Source organism: Megascapheus bottae, chromosome 18 (assembly GCF_031878675.1).
Source record: "Megascapheus bottae isolate mThoBot1 chromosome 18, mThoBot2.hap1, whole genome shotgun sequence".
In the NCBI taxonomy this organism is placed as follows: Eukaryota; Metazoa; Chordata; class Mammalia; order Rodentia; family Geomyidae; genus Megascapheus; species Megascapheus bottae.
In genome coordinates, this window is record NC_143526.1 from 5,187,681 (window position 1) to 5,207,111 (window position 19,431).

At 40.2% G+C, this 19,431-nt stretch overlaps 1 protein-coding gene across 1 annotated transcript in view; it reads right to left on the reverse strand.

Moving 5' to 3' along the window:
• Gadl1 (GAD like acidic amino acid decarboxylase 1) overlaps window positions 1-19,431 on the reverse strand; it is a 226,650-nt gene that overhangs the window by 95,393 nt on the left and 111,826 nt on the right. The window contains exon 13 of the mRNA XM_090352917.1: window positions 2,026-2,225. Within this exon, the coding sequence (XP_090209043.1) occupies window positions 2,026-2,225 (200 nt within the window). The remainder of the gene's footprint in view (window positions 1-2,025; window positions 2,226-19,431) is intronic.

Here is a 19,431-nt window from a genome sequence, read left to right on the forward strand (position 1 = left end):
AGTAAATATAGGTCACAGATTCTGCAGTGATGCTCACTAAAATGTCAATTCAATTCAATTCAACCTGACAAACATTTACAAACAATATGTGTTTGTTGAATTGGATTAAAATGTTAATATTTATCCTCCTGTGATATTTCTTTGCAAAAATCAGAAATTATCCTTGGACTATAAACTAAATTCTACCCTGAGATGAATGTTAACTTCATAATAAATATAATCATTAAATATTTATACTTAACCTTATTTCAAGATGCCTACCATTGAATTCTGAGCAGATTAGGCAAAATAATGCACTATTCTGACACATTTAAATAGCACAAGAAAATATGAAGCAGGGAAGAGAGCATGCTGAATTTTTATTTTAATTTAATAGACAACTATAAATATTTATGGTAGATAGTCTCATTTGTTCACTACTGGGTGGTTAGGTCCCTGCTTCTAATAGAGGCATGTCAGTCTCCTTCTATAAACTCCCCTTCTCCTCCAGCTTCAACACATTCTCTACAAGATGAGAGAAGCACTCTCCAGACCAAGCCAGGCCAAGTGACTTCATGTGACCTCATGTTCTCTCGAAATGATGACAGATTCAGAGACAGACATCTCCCTTACTCACAAATAATTAAATATTTCTTGGGATTGTTGAAAAGGTTAAAGAAGAAAATTGCTCTTGTTTTGATCTTAAATCTGGAAGATTACAATGCTGACTCCTTATGACTACCATCCCATATGAAAATAAACCGAGCAAGAAACAGCATGAATGAAAGACAGACAGAGATTGAGGCCTGGTGATATCGATTAAACCTTTTGAGCAAGCCGTTACAGAAACTAACTCTAAACTATCTTGGAAGTAACATAAGGTTCGTTTTCTTTGCTTATAATAACTTGAGTTAAACTTTCTGTCACGCCAAAAGGTCCCTGATAGAATACCAAGATTTCTGACTTTTAAATCTTCTGAGGGCTGGGAGTTTGGCCTAGTGGTAGAGTGCTAGCATGCATGAAGACTCGGGTTCGATTCCTTGGTACCACATACTTAGAAAAAGCCAGAAGTGGTGCTGAGGCTCAAGTGGTAGAGTTCTAGCCTGGAGAAAAATCCAAGGACAGTGCTCAGGCCCTGAGCTTAAGCCCAGGACTGGCAAAAAAAAAAAAAAGTCTTCTGAGAAAAACATGTGCGGTGGTAAGAAATGCACTCACTACCTTACGTATGTTAACTGTAACACCTCTGTACATCATCCTGACAATAGAATTAATTTTTTAAAAGCCTCTGAAAGTGTTGAAGTCATCCCGTTAAGTCATCCTTGTAAGCCCTTGGAAATATATTCACAGTTCACCTGACAAGACAAAGGAAAGGTGCTTCCTGATGCTGGCAATAGGGCTTAGCCATAAGATTTGCTATGGCCAGTGAAATGCTAGACATAATACAATCAAGTATCTAAAGTGGGCCTTCCTGAGTTTCTGTCATGGCTTTCACAAGAGTCTTCCTCGGTCAGCCTGCTGGTACAGAGTGAATACTGCATCTCCTGCCACCATAGTGAAAGGTGATGTATTATGGGTTTCTGAGATGTGGATCTGGACAGTTTGTTGGACAGAACACCCCTTCTACTCCCAGTGTAGGAAGAGGAAATAGTATATTCTTAGGATTTGGTGAGTGACATGTGAACAGCCACTAAAGGGGTTGAGACCATTCAACCAAGAGATCTAAAAGTATGAGGTTCCTGGTGGCTGGTAGATAACAAACAGCAATTCATATGATATACAGCATATGCCAGAGGTGGCCCCAAGTTTAGTTTCCACTATAACTATTTGAGAAAGTCACAATTATTGCTCCTTTTTTGGGATAAAACTGAAGAAATTTGATCAAGTCACACAGTGTGTAAATAGTACAGCTAGGTTCAGAATAGATTGTTTTCTATTATTCAGCTTTACCAAATATGCCTATTAAACACACACACACACACACACACACACACACACACACATACACACACACACACACACACACACACACACACATCATGAACATACCTAGATAAAGCAAGGGCACGATTCACCCTCTCTTCAAGGCCCAAAGTTCCCACTGCTTTCCAGGTCATCCAGAACTTGAACGCATCGGGTTTCCTGCTGCATTGGATGGATTTGTCCCCTGTGTCATAGCTGACGTCATAGAACTTATCCTGTTGGAACAGGTAGGATGCTTCGGCAGAGTAGCATTTCTTAAGGAGACCCTTTGAAAAAGAAAGAGATTTCATGCTCATTCATTTCTAAGATACACTTGATGGTAAAAATACAGGAACAAAGCGCGTATGACAATCCACTACTTATGCAAAGATGCATTCCACTTCATTGCTTCATGATTGCTCTCTGGCTGTCACAGACTGCTCAATTTGTTCAAAACAAAAAGAGTTGACAGTGACAGAACTCAGAATCACAATTTCACTACCAATAAAGAGAAGCCAAGATGACCATGTCTTTGTTTCTGTAAGATCAAGGTGAGCCCATTTCTTAGGAAATCTGTAACTTACCCAAGTTTCCTCAATGAGAGAGAGAGAAAGAGGCAGAGACAGAGATACAGAGATAGGGAGAAAACCTTGACACTCTATGCATATTTGATATAATTTCATAGGAGCAAACAATTTCAGGCTTTTAAATGCTGTTCTCTTCAAGCCATTCCACAATGTAAGGCCAGATGTGACAATAACCCAGAGATAAAACCCAGAGGAAAGAGCTCAACTGTGGAAAAAATTAGATATGACCCAGAGAGTCTTCAGAATCACAAAGTAACAGCCACTGGCCCAAAGGATCTTTTGTGTTTATTTCACATTGATTTTATTTGCAACCAAATTCTAGTCCCTGGTTACTTCTCACTAAGGAGTAGGGGGAAATTTACTGTAATCACCAAACTACAATCTTCATCTTGACCCCCAAATTACTCAGGTTTAAGCCATGCTGCCCTCAGTGTCAGCACATGGCTACACAAGCCCAGGCTTCCTACGCTCACGAATTTCTGAGTACCTTCACTGGTGGAGAAATTATTTGAGTCCTCTGTTTTCAACAACAATACATCTGCTTATTGTCCCTTCATGGTTCATCTATATTATTGTCAAATCCTTTCGTAAGCTTGTTTATATTATCTTACAGTATTTGCTATATTCTCTCTCTATATATATATACACAATACTATAAATACTATATATGATATTATATATATATAGTTGTGTGTGTTTGTGTGTGTGTGTGTATGTGCATGTATTCTGATATTATTGCTTGAACTCTGGACCCTATACCCTTGCTTGGCTTCTTTGCTGGCATTCTATCACTGTTGGCTTCTATCATAGCTCCACTGCTGGTTTTTTCATGATTAATTGGGGATAAGAGTCTCAGTGAATTTTCTACCCTGATTTCAAGTCACAATCCTCAGATCTCAGCTTCTTAAGTAGCTGGAATTATAGGTAGGAGCCATAGCTACTTGACCTTTGACCTTTGAAGTTTACTAGGATCAAATATAGCCACCCATCTCTAGTTTCTAGGTCTCTTTTCCAGTGAGTCCTATCACACGGTTTTTCTCCTTCTTGCCTTCCTCATTTTCCCATTCCGAATCAGTCATGTAGGTGGGTAGTAGCTGGTTCTTGAGGTCACATATTATATGCTCTCTTTCTCTTGTGCGTGCTGCTTATCCATGTGCTGGGCACAGTGTGCCCTGGATAAGCAATATGAACAATGATGGCATCCTATACTTCTCCCACATTCCCTTTACATGTGGTAAGAAAAGAAAATTCACACATACACAGGCTCGTGTAAGCTGCATCCTCTAAATATTACTTGTCAGGTTTGAGCTGGTGACTCATGCCTATAATCCTAGCTACTCAGGAGACTGAGATCTGAGTTTCAAGGTTCAAAGCCAGTCTTGGCAGAAAGATCTGTGAGATTTTTATTTCTAATGAACCAGGAAAATGCTGGAAGTGAAGCTGTTGCTTAAGTGATAAAGTGCTAGCTTTGACAAAACAGCTAAGGAACAGTGATAAGGCTCAGAGTTCAAGTCCAACTACCAGCACAAAATCACACAGACAACAACACCAAATAAAACCTACCAACTAAACTAAACAAAAAGGAATCCCTGTCAGATATGTGCAAAAGCTACAAAGAAATACCCCAGTAGAAACGGAATCTAGAAATTGCTTCCTTCTCAGGAGGCAATGCATTAAATATTCTATCCCAAAAGAAGAGAAGAGAAGGAGGAGGTGGAGGAGGAAGAAGAGGAGGAGGAGGAAGAGGAGGAGGAGAAGGAAGAGGAGGAGGAAGAAGATAAAAACTATAAATCCAGGCTATCACACTCCAAATGAAAGGCAGAGTTGCCATTCAAATCACAGTATCATCTGTGTAGACTTCAATATGGGTCTAAATATGTTCTCTCACCAACACAAAAAATAATCCCATGATTTTATACCATGTAAAACATTATACACAAAATACAACTGGGACAGGCACCAGGTACTCGCACACCTATAATCCTAGCTACTCAGGAGGCTGAGGTCTGAGGATCATAGTTCGCAGCCAGCCCAGACAGGAAAGTTCATAAAATTCATCATCAAAACCCACAAATGGTGGTGTGGCTCAAGTGGTACAGTACCATCTTTGAGGGAAAAAGCTAAGGGATAGCCCATGGCCCTGAGCTCAAGCTCCAATACCCACACCCCCCCCCCACACACACAGTACAAAATTCCTTAAAACACTATTCAAAGGGAACCTTGAGTCTGGTGCTAATAGTTCAATTGTCCATCACTCTGGCCTGAACACTGAGCTGGGGAAAGCTCCTCACTCGTATTTTTACCTCAACTTCAGCAGCCATCTCTCAGCTCCTACCACTGTATCTCCCTACCTCCATGGTCACAGAAGAATGATAGTTTCCAGAGTAACTACAATCTCACCATATCACATTACAAAGCCACTGGATATAGTTTAAAGTCAACACACACACACATACACACACACACACACGAGCACACATACACATTCACAACACAGCTACACAGGAGATTATAAAGTTACTTTCATCAACCCGGAAAGTTTCAAAACAGCTTTCAAAGCAAGTGATCTTTGGGGCTTGTATGGAGCAGCTTTGGGGACTGAATGTTGGTGACCAAGTTGCAAGAGCCTCATCTGTCCATTAACAGAAGGCAAATTGTATCACCATAGGTTGCTGGAGAAGCAGAAAGTCAAGAAAATACACAACAGCAGGAGCACGGATTGTCCTGCAGTAGTGACACAGTTAATTTTACTGCACTGAAAAATCTGCCTACCTTGGGAAGGTTTCATAAAGAACAACTGGAGGCTTGGGATTTACTTTATCGAAAATAAATGAAAACTTTCCCCTGCAAGTCCCTGCTTTGCATTTTCGTTTCTATCCTCATATTAAAATGGATGAAATGGCCTTTAGTTTTTAGGAGACACATCAACCAAGAGAAGAAGCGTAGGTCTCCAGAGAAAACTGCAATTTGAAATAAGTATAGTAAAAGTTAACATGTTCAGAAAAATTTAATTACTTATCGTGCTAGGAAAGAGAAAGACCACTTGCTTATGTTCACACACCAGCCAAGTAAATTCCAATGGCAAATATCTAGTGAGAATAACAAGTGGTTTGTGTCGTGCTATAAACTCACTCTTCTTGGGAATTAGCCTACATTGTATGAGGATTTTTACCAAGTGAAAAGATTTCTGAAGTAAAGAGATACAGTATAGTTTTGGTTCGTATACTTAAAAGTCTAATCGTATATGTCAGGAATGTGTGATTTCCTCTTGTTCTTTTGTCTTCTGTGGTGGCCTCAGTCCCTAAGCAAAGAGCTGACAGGAAGCCTAGGAAAGGGACTTCTCCACTGTCCCCCATGAGATGGGACAGAGATTGCCGGAAAGAGACAGAAATGGAGGAAAGCCCACTTCCACTGGTGTTGCTGCTAACCTAAGTCATCTAGGCCCCCGCCTGGCCTCCATCCTCATTAGGCTACATACTGGTGTAATTCGGATCATTTCAAACCCATCGGAAGAGAACTTCCATCCTGATATGTGATCACCCTTGACATTGGGCCAGATTCTTCATCCTTTCCACTTAGTATATGATTACACTAACCTGTATTCCGCAAGAGTCTTGTTGAGTCCGCTCATCCTGCATCCCTCTTTGATTGCCTAAGTTTTCTTCACTGATCACTGCACTATGCTTTGGTTATAGATCTTCACTGGTCCAAATCCACAACTGAGCCCACTTTCTGCAGAAGTCTTTGTGTTTTAATGGTTCTGGAATGAACTTGGCTCTATCCACTTAACCATCTAGCTGTGGTTCTCTTCAATATTAAGTAAGCAGGGACTCAGTCCCTTGATTGTCCTTCCTTTCCTTTCCTTTCCATTTTTCCCCTCCCCCTTTTCCTTCCCCCCTACCCTCTTTTGTGCTGGTAATGCAGCTTAAAATTCAGAGCCTCCTGCTCTTGCCTGATTTTCTTTTGTTCTCAAGACTGGCACTATATTACTTGAGCCACACTTCTACTTTTCTTAAGGCAAACTAAAGAAATGCTTAATTTCTAGGAACTTAAATACAATAATACTATTCCCATGACTTCAATAATATTAGCACCTCAACAATATTACAGCCTAAGTTAAGAACTTAAGTCAATCTCCCATCTGAACCTTCTGTGGCCAAACCTGAGTAGGAAGTTAAGTGGCAAATGTATGTGGAGAATGTAGCATGAAGGAGCCAGGCTATGTTATCTGCAGCTGGCAGAAAATAGGTTTTTACGATCAAGAGGAGTTAGCTAATAACCAGCACACAAGTGTTTTGTGTCATGATATGAACTCACTGTTCTTGGAAATTAGCCTACATTGTATGAGGATTTTTACCATGTTCCTTTACCTCTATGTTCATAACTTAACCTAGTACATCACCATCATCATAACAACTGTGGATAATTTTTATTGAACTTATAGTATATGGTAGGCATGATATAGGTTATCAACTCACTTAGATCTCACAAGAATCCAGTGAGCAAAGTTCTATATTGCTTTTGGCAAAGTCTCTTGTACGTGTTTTCGACAAAGCAAGGTTCAGTTAATTATCCAAGGTCATCTTATTAGATGTTGGGGCTAACTTTCAAATCAAGGCTGCTTGAACTATTCACACACAGCAGTGCACTATACTGCAACGTTTCAATATGCATGTAAAAATACTGGGAATGCTTGTGCTATTTAAAGATACCACTTAAAAACATAATTGAGTAGGCAGGTTGACTTTTCTTGTCTATATAACCAAGTCACTATGTGCATGTGTGTGTGTGTGTGTGTGTGTGTGTGTGTGTGTGTGTGTGTGTGTGTGTTGGCATTAAGTCTTGAACTCAGATCATCAACACTGTCCCTCAGCTTTTGCAAAATAATGCTAGAGCACTTGGCAAATGGGCATATAAAACATCTTTGTAGTAATAAATTTATGCTAAATCATGTATCCTAGTTTATAACAAGCACTATGATGTCAGGATCAATCTCTAGAATGTGCTGAGTACCTAAACTGATATTTACCAAATCCCCTGTAAGACTACCATAGAAGAAAGTCTTGCTGGATCCTAGTGATTATAACCTAGAATGTAAAATGAACTTGGACAATAATTCTGATCTTGACATTAGTTTTATTTACTTACTTAGAAAACATGTTTTTTGAGCACTAATATATGTAATATAATGGGGAATCTGCAAGTCACTATCATTAAGAATGAGATCTCAGGGGCATAATTTGAAGCCAGCAAGTCTGTGAGAGTCTTATCTCCAGTTAACCAACCAAAGTCAGAAAGAGCTGTGTAGCTTGAACTGTAGAGCATCAGCCTTGACTGAAAAAGGTAAGGAAGGAAGTGTACCCAGTATCTGCACACATGCACGCGCGCGCGCACACACACACACACACACACACACACACACACACACACACACACACACACTTCAGATGGGAACAGGGACAGAAAAACAAAACCAGGCAGTGCTATTACAGTACTGGGACAGGAGAAAGAGCAAGATTCCCAGAGCATAAAGAAGTGTACCTGTCACTAAGAGCTATCACAGGCCTTTAACAGAAAAAAAAAAATCCATCAACTGCGAGCTAAGAGGCAAGAGCAGCTGGCTAGAAAAGAGGTGGAATTCATTCATTCAGTGTGGCCTGAGTTAATTGATGAGGTAAGCTATGAGAGAGAGAGAAAGAGAGAGAGAGAGAGAGAGAGAGAGAGAGAGGAAGAAGGAGGAGGAGGGGGAGGAGGAGGAGGAGGAGGAGGAGGAGGAGGAGGAGGAGGAGGAGGAGGAGGAGGAGGAGGAGGAAAGGAAAAAAAGGAGCCAAGGCACCAGGAATTTTAAATGCTGTGACAGGAATGATTTGTTACAAACCCTTCACAGGCTCATGCAGATATTACATATTAAACTTGGTTATTCTGTCAGAATAATGTGAGAATCCACAGCCATGAATTTTGCTTTTAATTTACCTACTTGGTGTCAGATCTCAAAGTAAGTCACTTAACCTCCTAGGCTACATTTTTCTCATCAACCTAATGGAGATGAGGATGCTTTGTAGATATAGCATACACGAATTTTGTGAAAAATCTAATCATCGAGTGATAATTGGTAGCACTCTTCAGTCTCTGGCCCAGTGCCTAACTCCCACATCTCCTATCTGGCTCAGGCATGAGCTGCTGGTACCTGGCAAATGCTCATTCTTGGCACTCTTATTAAAGACTGTGGTGATTTCCAAGTCTCAATGGATAGGTATAGAAGAAACAAAAAGGCATTGTATGAAACCGGGCACCAGTGACTCATGCTGGAAATCCTAGCTAGTCTGGAAGATGAGATCTGAGGATTCTGGTTCAAAGCCAGCCCACATAGGAAATGTTGTGAGGCTCTTATCTCCAATTAACCACCAAAAAGCTAAAGGTGAAGCTGTGGCTCAAGTGGTTGAATGCTAACATTGAGTGAAATAGCTAAGGGACAACACCAGTCAGGCCTTGAGTTTCAGCTCCAGTACCAGCACACACACACACACACACACACACACACACACACACACACACACACACATCATGTGAAATCACAATGATCCAGAAAAAAGAGAAATGATGATAAGGAAGGAGAAAGGAGAGTATGTGAGGGAGATAAAAATAACAAGTGAAAGAACGATAGGGATGTATTTTGAATGGGAAAGGATATGTCATTGTGAGACAGCTATGTCCCTAGCTATTGGCTAAAGCCTATGGTATTTTACTTGTATTAACCACTCTCCCCCTTAGGAATCTTTTGCCATTCCTATTCCCTAAACAGAAAATCCACAAGAATGCAGTAGGAAAGCAAGGACCATCATCCTCTGTCTTTGCATTTCTAAAGGCACTTATACCACTACATTTACTTTTGTGTTTTCTTTCAGTGTGAGCACTATTCCTGATTCTGGCTTCCAAATATAGACAGCACAAGCAATATCTTACAAGATCCGCAGTAGGAATGAAATGTGATCATCAGAACCAGTCGCAACATTGTCATCATTGCAATTATATAGTGCTCAGTTTTCTATCTCTTTTGGGAAACTTCTTTATTTAGTACCATGCAGCTATTCAGTGATGCTGGGAGGGTGTTTACCCACTCAATTATGCTGCGAGATGGGTTTGCCAGTGGCTCACACCTGTAATTTTAGCTTCTGAAGAGGCTGAGATCTGAGGATTACAGTTCCAAGTCAAGAAAGGGCAAGAAAATCCCCGAGATTTATCTCCACCTGTTTGCCAATTATTATAAATCTGCTTTCAACTTCCCCTAGCCCAGACCTCATCTTCTGAGCCTCCAAACATAATGTTGCTGCATTTTGCTCCATGAATGTTCACCTGCTGTACTCCAAAGCAAGTCTCTTCTTGTTTGTGACTTCTTTGGGTAGATACCTTTCATTTCTTTTCTTCTGGCACTTTTTCAATGGATCTGTTCTGTATTTATTTACTTAATTCACTTCCTTTCTGTCCTGACTTTTACATTCTCTGCAAAAGTAAAAAACTAAAATCATACAACATTACATCCAGGTTGGGGGGAAAAATCACTATTTATTTATTTATTTATTTATTTATTTATTTATTTATTTATTTATTTATACAAATAGCCACATTTTCTTTAAACTTGCCATTAAATCCAAGTTCTTATTTGCCTACTTGACTCCTCCTCTGCCACATGAGAGGCAGATTCCAGACATTCTCAGCTTCCCTGGCTACCTCGCAGTGAGGAGAATGTCTGCAGAGATTCACACCCTGATGTTAAGTATCTAGTGAACTGTTCCTGATCAATTAACTCATCTCTCCTCTCCATTCCTCTGAAGCATTTCCCAGTCATGGTATCACCTGAAGATAATCATTCTTTCCTGCTAAGATTTGACCCCTGGTGCCTATATTTTCTAGAAGATTTTGGGCATACAAGTTTGCTGGTATTTGGGCATGTGAGCTTAACTTTCTTAAGAGCTGTCCTTCCTGCTCTCTTCTGGAGATATGTGTTATTCTACTCATTGAATATACTTTTTATACTTTCATGTCAGTCTCCTTTCTTGCAAAATACTTCCACACTGTCAATCTTCTGAAAATGTTTTCCCACCTGCCTAACATAACTTGCTTCCAGAAAGGGTCTGGGTGGTATGGGCTAGGCCCCCAAAATGTGATTTTCTTTCCTGTTCACTTAATGGATGAGATATTTACCTTTATTATAATTTGTGTGTGTGTACATGTGTACACACACATGTGCATACATGTGTGTGCATGTGTGCACGCTAGTAGTGAGGCTTTAAGTCAGGGCATCATGCGCTATGCTTTTGAGCCACACCACTTCAGGATGTTTGCTGCTTAATTGGAGATAAGTGTCTCATGGACTTTTCTGCCTTAATGGCTTAAGACATGACTGTTGTAATGAAACAAGGAAAGCACATTCATTAAAGAGACATTTTCATTCAGGATATTAAAGGACCAAGGTTTTACATGGTACCTAATTGCATTTGTCATTAAGACTAGTATTCTTCTGAAAGTTCTTGCACTGCTTTGAAGAGTTCAATTCAGTTTTCCTTTAATGCAACACAGGATATGGTTTTAAAATCAACTTCCCACTGTATACACGGCTTTCAGTGATAAACAGATCCTCAGCTCTGTGCCCTAGGACCATTTTACCTTCTGCTGGCATAGCAGACTAGACTCTTCAGTTCCTTCTGGCCGCCCCCTGCCAAAGGGTTCCAGTTTCCTCCTGACCCAGATTCCACTGGCTTATTTCCCTTCTCCATTTTTCTGTCAAGTTCCTTCTACCAGGTGCTCCACTGCCCAAGGAGAGAATAGCCTTTGAACAGTTGGTTCTCTATCCAAAAATGAAAGTATAGGGGAGATGGAGTATAGCACCCAGAGACAGGGCTGAGGAAACATGGCAACTAGAGACTTTTGCAAGAGGAAGTTGTGTATGAGAGGCTAGAGATCACAGGAACTGAATCAGTTAGCTACCATTTTTGAAAACAAGAGTATCTTGTAATATTTGCACATTTAATGTTAACAACTAAACCTCACTTCTTCCAGAAGGCCTCCTGGAAGATTGCAGAAACTTTGTTAAGTTCTAAGTCTGCAAAGAGAGATTTACAGAAAACTAACTGGTAGAGTATTTTATGCATGAGCTGAGCTCTTACATATATTTCCCCTGTAGCATAAATTTTCCTAAAACCCCCTAACTAAGGTAAGGCTGAGCTGATTTGAAAATGAAGAGCCTTAGCTAAAAAAATAGCATTTTTAAGAAATGCAACTTAATAATTTTATACCATGCTATTGCCTTCAGGAGATAGGAGAGTTGGAGCCAGTTTCTTAGAGAATGTGCAAGTGCTTCTATAAATAGACATGAAACATTTGATAGTGCAGAGATCACTGAGCAATTCCTCTACAATCAGACTTCTCTCTAAGGACAGATGGAGCTTTTTCTGATTTTCTTTGGACAATTATCAGCACACCTTGTCTGTTAAAGATCATCTAAAATTGTGTTTTTCAAACGTTGAATACAACGCACAGTAAGAGATTAGTTTTAAAAATGGACACAATATCTACTCTAATATATGTGAACAAAAGCAAATCTTGTGTCATAGAAAACCTCACTCTCACATTGAATGCACACACTCCTTTTAAAAAAGAAAAACTTATTCCAATTTGGTCCATTCATTAAAATGAAAATACAAATACAATTTTAAATTAAGGCAATACAAAAGGCTGGAATGACTTCTAATTGACTCTATAACTCATGACCAATTAGTAGAGTGGGACATAACCTCAAGTAACATGAGAGTCATCTAATTTTTTTAACAAAGAATAATGTGAGCAAGGGTTTAATTCTAGACTAAAGCTCAGATTTTAATGGTGTGGAGTAAGTACAACATTATTTCTTTAAGTTCTCCACATGTTGCTAATATGCACAGATTAAAAATCACTCCTCTCCTAAGACTTGACCTTACATGGAAAACTCCAGATGCAGCAGTTTAAGGCAGTAATACCTTACACACATGTTGGATGCAGAGACAGCTGAAGTGCTTTTAGAAGAATGTAAATCTATGGTAATTATCTGGTTTCTTTTTGCTCAATTAGTATCCATCATATGAATCTTCTTTGTGAATGCATACTGATGAAAATGCTGATTTCTATATACTCAAAATAAAGAAAATATAAGTCATGCTCGAGTCCTATTAATTAATTTTATTTTGAGCTGGCACTTGGGAACTGAAAGCTGAGAGCTTCACATTCTAGCTTGGCTTTTTTTCTTTTTTTTTTCCTCAAGACTAGCACTCTATCACTTGACTTTAATTTTTTTTTTAACTAGTTAACTGGAGACTGAGTCTCAGAGACTCATCTGCCAGACTGGCTTCAAACTGTACTCCTTAGAACTCAGTCTTCTGAATAGTTAGCATGCTGGAGTCTCAGTGAAGCATATAATGGGTTATGGCATTCAGGCAATATGCAAATAAAACTAAGAACCTTAATCTGTTCAACTATTTGATTGACTATGTTTTTGTGATGGAGAAAGCTCAGAAGCGAACCATGTCCACACAGACCTGAGAGAATTTTTTCATTTAGTTCTGATGAGAGGAATTGTGATCTTTGCTCTTATTTCATTGCTTCTAACTCTAACTCCTTTTATAATTGCTCTGAATCTGTATTCACTTGTAACCTTTTTTTTTGTTATTGTTTTACAAGAATTTTTTTAACCAGTCCTGGGGCTTGAACTCAGAGCCTGGGCAATGTCCTTGAACTTTCTCAAGGCAAGTGCTCTACCACTTGAGCTACAACACCACTTTCAGCTTTTTTCTGTGTATGTGGTAACAAAGAATTGAACCCAGGACTTTGTGCATGCTAGGCAAGTACTCTACCACCAGGTAAACACTCCGCATCCTGTTTAATTAGAATCTTAAAACCTCTTCCAACATGGTAGGATTAGAATTCAGAGAGAAAAAGAGACACAACAGAAAGAAAAAAGAGATAGGGAAAATGAGGGAAGAAGGTGAACAGGAGGAGATGAAAGCAAAATCAAGAGAAAATAAGATGGATGCGTGAGTCCTTCAGGGACATCTGCACACAAAATTCACATTGATGGCAAAGGAATGGGAAGAACCATGCCAATTTCTGAGCACACTGGGTGCCACACACACCAAACACATCCAGCAGATGCTCCTTTCAACCTTGGATATTTACTATAATGATCAACTACATCCTATTACTTCATCATTCATCTGTGTATTTGTGTGTGTGTGTGCGTGTGTGTGTGTGTGCATGCACACCTGGTTAATTGGAGACTATTCACATAGACTTTCCTGCCCTGAATGGATTGGAACTGCAATGGTCAGAGCTCAGCTTCCTGAGAAGTTGGTATTACAGGTATGAACCATGAAGGTCTAGAGTTCATTCATTTGCACGGAAGATAATGATACCTTGTTGCAGCCTACCTCCTACGGACATTTTATTTCTGGAATAATGCTTAGGTGGATGCTTAGGAAAGCCAAATGGATTAACTGAATCTCTCAGATGGGTTGGAAGACACATATAGAAATGCTGTCTGTTCATAAGGCCATATAGTATGATGCTAAATGAAAGGACGGCCAGGATTTAGAAACAAAAGCCATATAATGAGTGATTGTTGTCCTTAATGTACTATGCTATCTCTCATCTCTTTTGCTGTCCCTGGATTATCTCATATTGTTACAGTATTTCACCTGATTATCTGATATATTGGATATATGCATATTTGGTTATTTGAAATCAGATAGGGAAGGGGGGATAAACAAGATGAGGGGTGGGGGGAGGGAAAGGGGACCAAGACATGAGAAAGGGTATCAATGTTTGTGAAGTAATGCACCTTCTATCTGGTGAATATAATGTAACCCTTCTACTAATTATAATAAAAAATATATGGAAAAAAAAGAAATGCTGTTTTTTGTTTTTTGTTTCTTTGCCAGTCCTGGGCTTGAGCTCAGGGCCTGAGCACTGTTCTTGGGTTTTTCCTCAAGACTAGAGCTCTACCACTTGAGCCTCAACACCACTTTTGGCTTTTTAAAAATTTTTTCTATGTATGTGGTACCAAGGAATCAAACCTGGGTCTTCGTGCATGCTAGGCAAGAACTCTACCATTAGGCCAAACTCCCAGCCCAGAAATGCTGTTATTTTAAACTGAAAAGAATTGACAAGGAATAGTACTTTGGACTGAGGATGGAAAGCAGTCTCACACCAGGAGCACTGCATTTGATAAAAGCCATCTGTCTCCAGCTTATTCTGATGTTGTTAATGAGTGCATGATTTTTCCTCAAAAGAAGTTGTACATGTTCAGAAGCATGGCCTCTGGCCTACACTTCCTGGAGTTTAAGCATCCTCAGGAGGTCTGGCCTGAGACCTGGGGTAGACGTTGGTGATTGATTTTATAGAGGAGAAAAGTGTGATATAGAAAGCCAATTTCTGAAATACAACTTCCCTGCTATTCTTTGTGTAAATCCCATCAAAGACTCATTGGAAATTTTTTAAAATTTTTTATTGTAATTAATAAAAGGGTTACATGATATTTGCCAGATAGAAGGTGCATTAATTCACATACATTGATACCCTTTCACATGTCTTGGTACCCACTACCCTCCCCCCCACCCCCCCACCTGTCTTGGTTTCCCCCCTTCCCTATCAAATTTCAAATAACCAAATACAAATAAATTCAATATATCAGATAACAAAGTGAGATACTGTAACAATATGAGATACCCAAGGGACAGCAAAGGAGATGAGAGACAACATAGTACATTAAGGACAACAATCATTCGTTATATGTCATTGGAAATTTTTTATATTAATACAACCAAGAAAAAAAATCTCATGTAAAACTAACCTTAAATATGAGTTTAAAATACATCAGAAAGTCTTTTTTGCTATCCCTTGGTTATCTCAAATTGTTACAGAATCTTACCTTGTTATCTGATATATTGCATATATATATATATATATATATATATATATATATATATTTGGTTATTTGGAATAGGATAGGAAAGGGTAGGAAAGGGGGGAAACAAGATGAGGGGCAGGGGTGGGGGGAGGCAAATGAGGACAAAAACATGAGAAAGGGTATCAATGTTTGTGTAGTAATGCACCTTCTCTCTGGCAAATATAATGTTACCCTTCTATTGGTTACAATAAAAATATATTTTAAAATACACCAGAAAGCAATTGGGATAGGTCTCTTTCAAAGATCTATGATGCACTGTACTTACAAACTGATGCACTGGGAGAAGCAAGATGGTGCTGAAACAATAGAGACCCAGCCTAGCTCTCTCCCACAAAAAGAGAGAATCAGGGAATCCCACGAGCCAACTATCTTAAGAAATCCACAAGCAATGGAGAAATACTCAAACCAGAAAAGAAATCCAGATAAAGCTTATATCCAACGTTCTCAAAGAATCCGAAATGCGAGGATCCCCTCCCCAACCCTGGCCACCAGTTCCAAGCTGCAAAAGCCTCGGCTGAGGGAGGAGGGCACCGGGGCCTGGAAGCCCCAACCTCCAGCAATGCCAGGAACGGGTGGAATCCAGACACAGGAACCCACACAGACAGGGGCGCGGACAGCACAGACAGCGGCAGAGACCAGCGGGGAGGCGAACGACCCTCCAACACTACAGAGCAGCTCACATCTAACCACTTCAGTAAGTAGCCCAGCTGGTTTCCCCAAACCCATCCAGAAAGCAGAGCTGGTGATGAGCTACAGAACTTAACCCAGACCCCTCCACCCCACCCAAGAAAGACTGGCAAGTGTGAAGGGATCCCTTTCTTGACTTCCCCTAAAATCCATCCCCTATGGGAATTTCCTGTCTTCATGACAAAGGAGTGCTTGACTCAAGGCAGGGGCTGTAAATTCCCTGATAACAGCTCAGATTACAAGAGCAGTTAAACCAGGTGGAGTTAACAGAATTCCTCCCCCACCTAACCCCCCCATGGCCTGCCAGGAAACTCCCTCCCTTTCCTTTGTCATCAGAGCAGTGCACCAGAAGCCCACCGAGATGATAGGTCAGTTCAAACAGCAAAGGTGTCAGGGGTTGCCCCAGCCATCACTCAAGTATGTTCGGATTCCATTGGCCACCTGTGTATAACCCAGCCCAACCACATGGCTGGCGGCCTATAAAAGCTGCCTGTAAGATTAGGCGGGGTCGCTCTCTCACTCACATCTTAGAGAGGGCCCTGACTGGTCAGTATGATTCTCGATGCTAGGTGAGGATTAAAACTCTGTTTAACTTCCACTTTTGTGTCAGACTCGTTCCTTTGGTCATGGAGCCTAATATTGGGGCACTGGACCCTAACATTTGGGGGCACGCCCGGGATCAAAAGAGAGGACTAAGCCAGGATCAGAATTTTGAACAAAACCTCCAGAGGTAAGATCTTGAGCACTAGTTTTGTCTTTGGTCTTTATGTTTGTAGAACTTTTTCGTCCTTTCTGTTGGGGAGCTCCATGGGAGTGGCCCACCAGGGAGAAACTGGATGCAGTATAGTTCCCCAGGACTGGAGTGGATGCGGGGACACCCCATCACTCCAGACAGGCCGTTGTAGATTAGGGAGCCGTGGTCTCCTGGGCACAGCAACTCTGGGTCGTTGCTAGTTAGGGAGTTTGAGTCTCCCAGGCATGACATCTGGAGATTAGGGAGTGAGAGTCTCACAGGTACGATAGTTATGTTTGTTGTAGTTTTATGTTTGTACGACAGTTGTATTGTCTTGGTATTTGTGCATCTTAAAACTTATTCCTTGTCTAGCAGGGGCTGCTCGCTGTCTTTGTGTGTGGACTGTATGTGTCTTGCCCCTTGTTGAGTATTTTTCACCAATTGTTAGAAAGATGGGTCATACAGTGAGTAAGGAGCTTGCAACTCCCCCAAACCTCATCCTCCAACATTTTAAAGATTTCCAGGGCAAGGCTGCCCAGTTGGTGACAAAATTTGCCCAGGAAAACTTAAAATGTTCTGCCAGCTGGAATGGCCCAATTTCTTTACAGGATGACCACCAAAGGGATCTTCCCCTGCTTAACAAAACTGCTTCTCTCCCTCTAAGGCACGTCACATCTCCAGAATCAGAAAAGGAGGAGGAGAAAGGGGAGTCTGACATAGAGAAGTCAAATACCCCCCCACTCCCTCCCCAAAATCTTGTGTTTGGTGCATATAAAGAGATGAGCCAAGCGACATCCACAGAGGATCTTCCCCTAGACTTGGTCTTGTAACATTTTAAAGGTTCTAAAGAGAAAATTCTGGGTTTATTTAAAGGTCTCTGTTTCTCTGCCCCTGTTTTATGCTTCCCTGAGGTGATTTGTCCTGTGTCATTATTGAAATCTGAACCAGTCCTAATGGGTTCTTGTTTTCTGTGTCTTTGCTACTATCCATTTGGACATTCCTGGGGGCCTGGTATGGCTCCTCCCACTCAGATGGCAATCTGGAGACAATTGGTGGCAGGACACAGGCATCAGTCTTGGTCCCCCCAGGTTTAAATTTGGTCCTATAAACTGTCATGTGAGATGGCCTACTCAAAATTGAGAAAATGACTAGCGTCATGCCCTAGGTGGGCTAGATTTGGCAGTGGAAGACTCCCACCAAATAATTTCAACTAAGTTGCCTTGTTTTGTTTTGAACCTGGTTCTGACCTACAAGAGTAAGATGGGCAAAACTCTCTTGACACTAAGGCTTCTGGAAAATGAATGGCCAATATTATCTTTGCACACTTTAAGATCTTTAAGTATGAATGTGTGTGAATGAGTGTGAATGAACATGTTCAAGGTTAAATTGTCAGCATGCTGTGTAAAACAATGGATGAGTTTATACTTGAAACACAATTGGTAAATCTAAGTCTGAACTTCAAGAAAATGATTAGGTTTGAATGTTTCCAATGTCTTAAAGAATCATTGCATTGTTTTAAAGAGGAACTACTTAAAAGGATCTTTCTGAAGTTTCTGAAATCTGCATTAAAAACAAAATCTGATATTGTAATGCATAGAGCTGTTTACATTGTAAACACTGTATCTTGTTTAGCCTAGAGGCATTAGGGAATTTAGAATTTATTTCCTTAGTTAAGTTTGGAGATAAGTATCAACATTTAAATGTGAATTTGTTTATCAGTGTCAAACTTTGACTGTCTTGTAAAACTATTTAGGTAATCAAATGTCAAGAGAAAGGACAGGGAAAACTTAGGATAGTCCTGTGTGGCCATCTTTGGGGGTGAGTGGTGAACTGGCAAAGGTGCAGCTCTGGGTTTCCATGGTGGGACAGGCCCTAGGGAGGGTCCACACATGGTGAAAACAGTAAGCTGGCACAAAGGCTGGTCACCTAAACCTGGTCAGATGGACCATCTTCATCCTATCTTTTTCCTTGCAAACTGACACTGGAAATCTGATAATAAAATGTGGGTGGTGTAATTAGCATTTTTTAAACTGCCACTTAAAATGTATTAAATTTGGGAATGTTTAAAAGTTTGTCTCCTTATGATTTGGTTTCATACTACTTCACAATTGGATGTATTTTAGAAAAAAGAAGGAAACTAAGTCTGGACTTTTGGTGCACTGATGATGTTTGAAGTTCTTGCATTAAGGAAAAACTTATTTGAGTTTAAACTGTTGTTGGAGTTCTAGGCAGTAACCTCAACTGCAGGAGAAAAAAAAATGCCTCTTCTAAAAGGAGGCCTGGAGGCAAAGGGAGTGACTTGAGCTCTAGGGGGCCTGGAGGAAAAGGGAATGCCTTGAGCCCTTAAAGGTTTTTCAAATGCAAATAAAGGTGAAAGTGTTTAATGTTTAAGCAAATATCAGTAAAAGTTTTAAAGAAAATTAGAAATGAGTTTCTGAACAAAATTTAAAAGTAAAGTTGTCCTAAAGGTTTGTTTCACGAAAGAGAAAAAG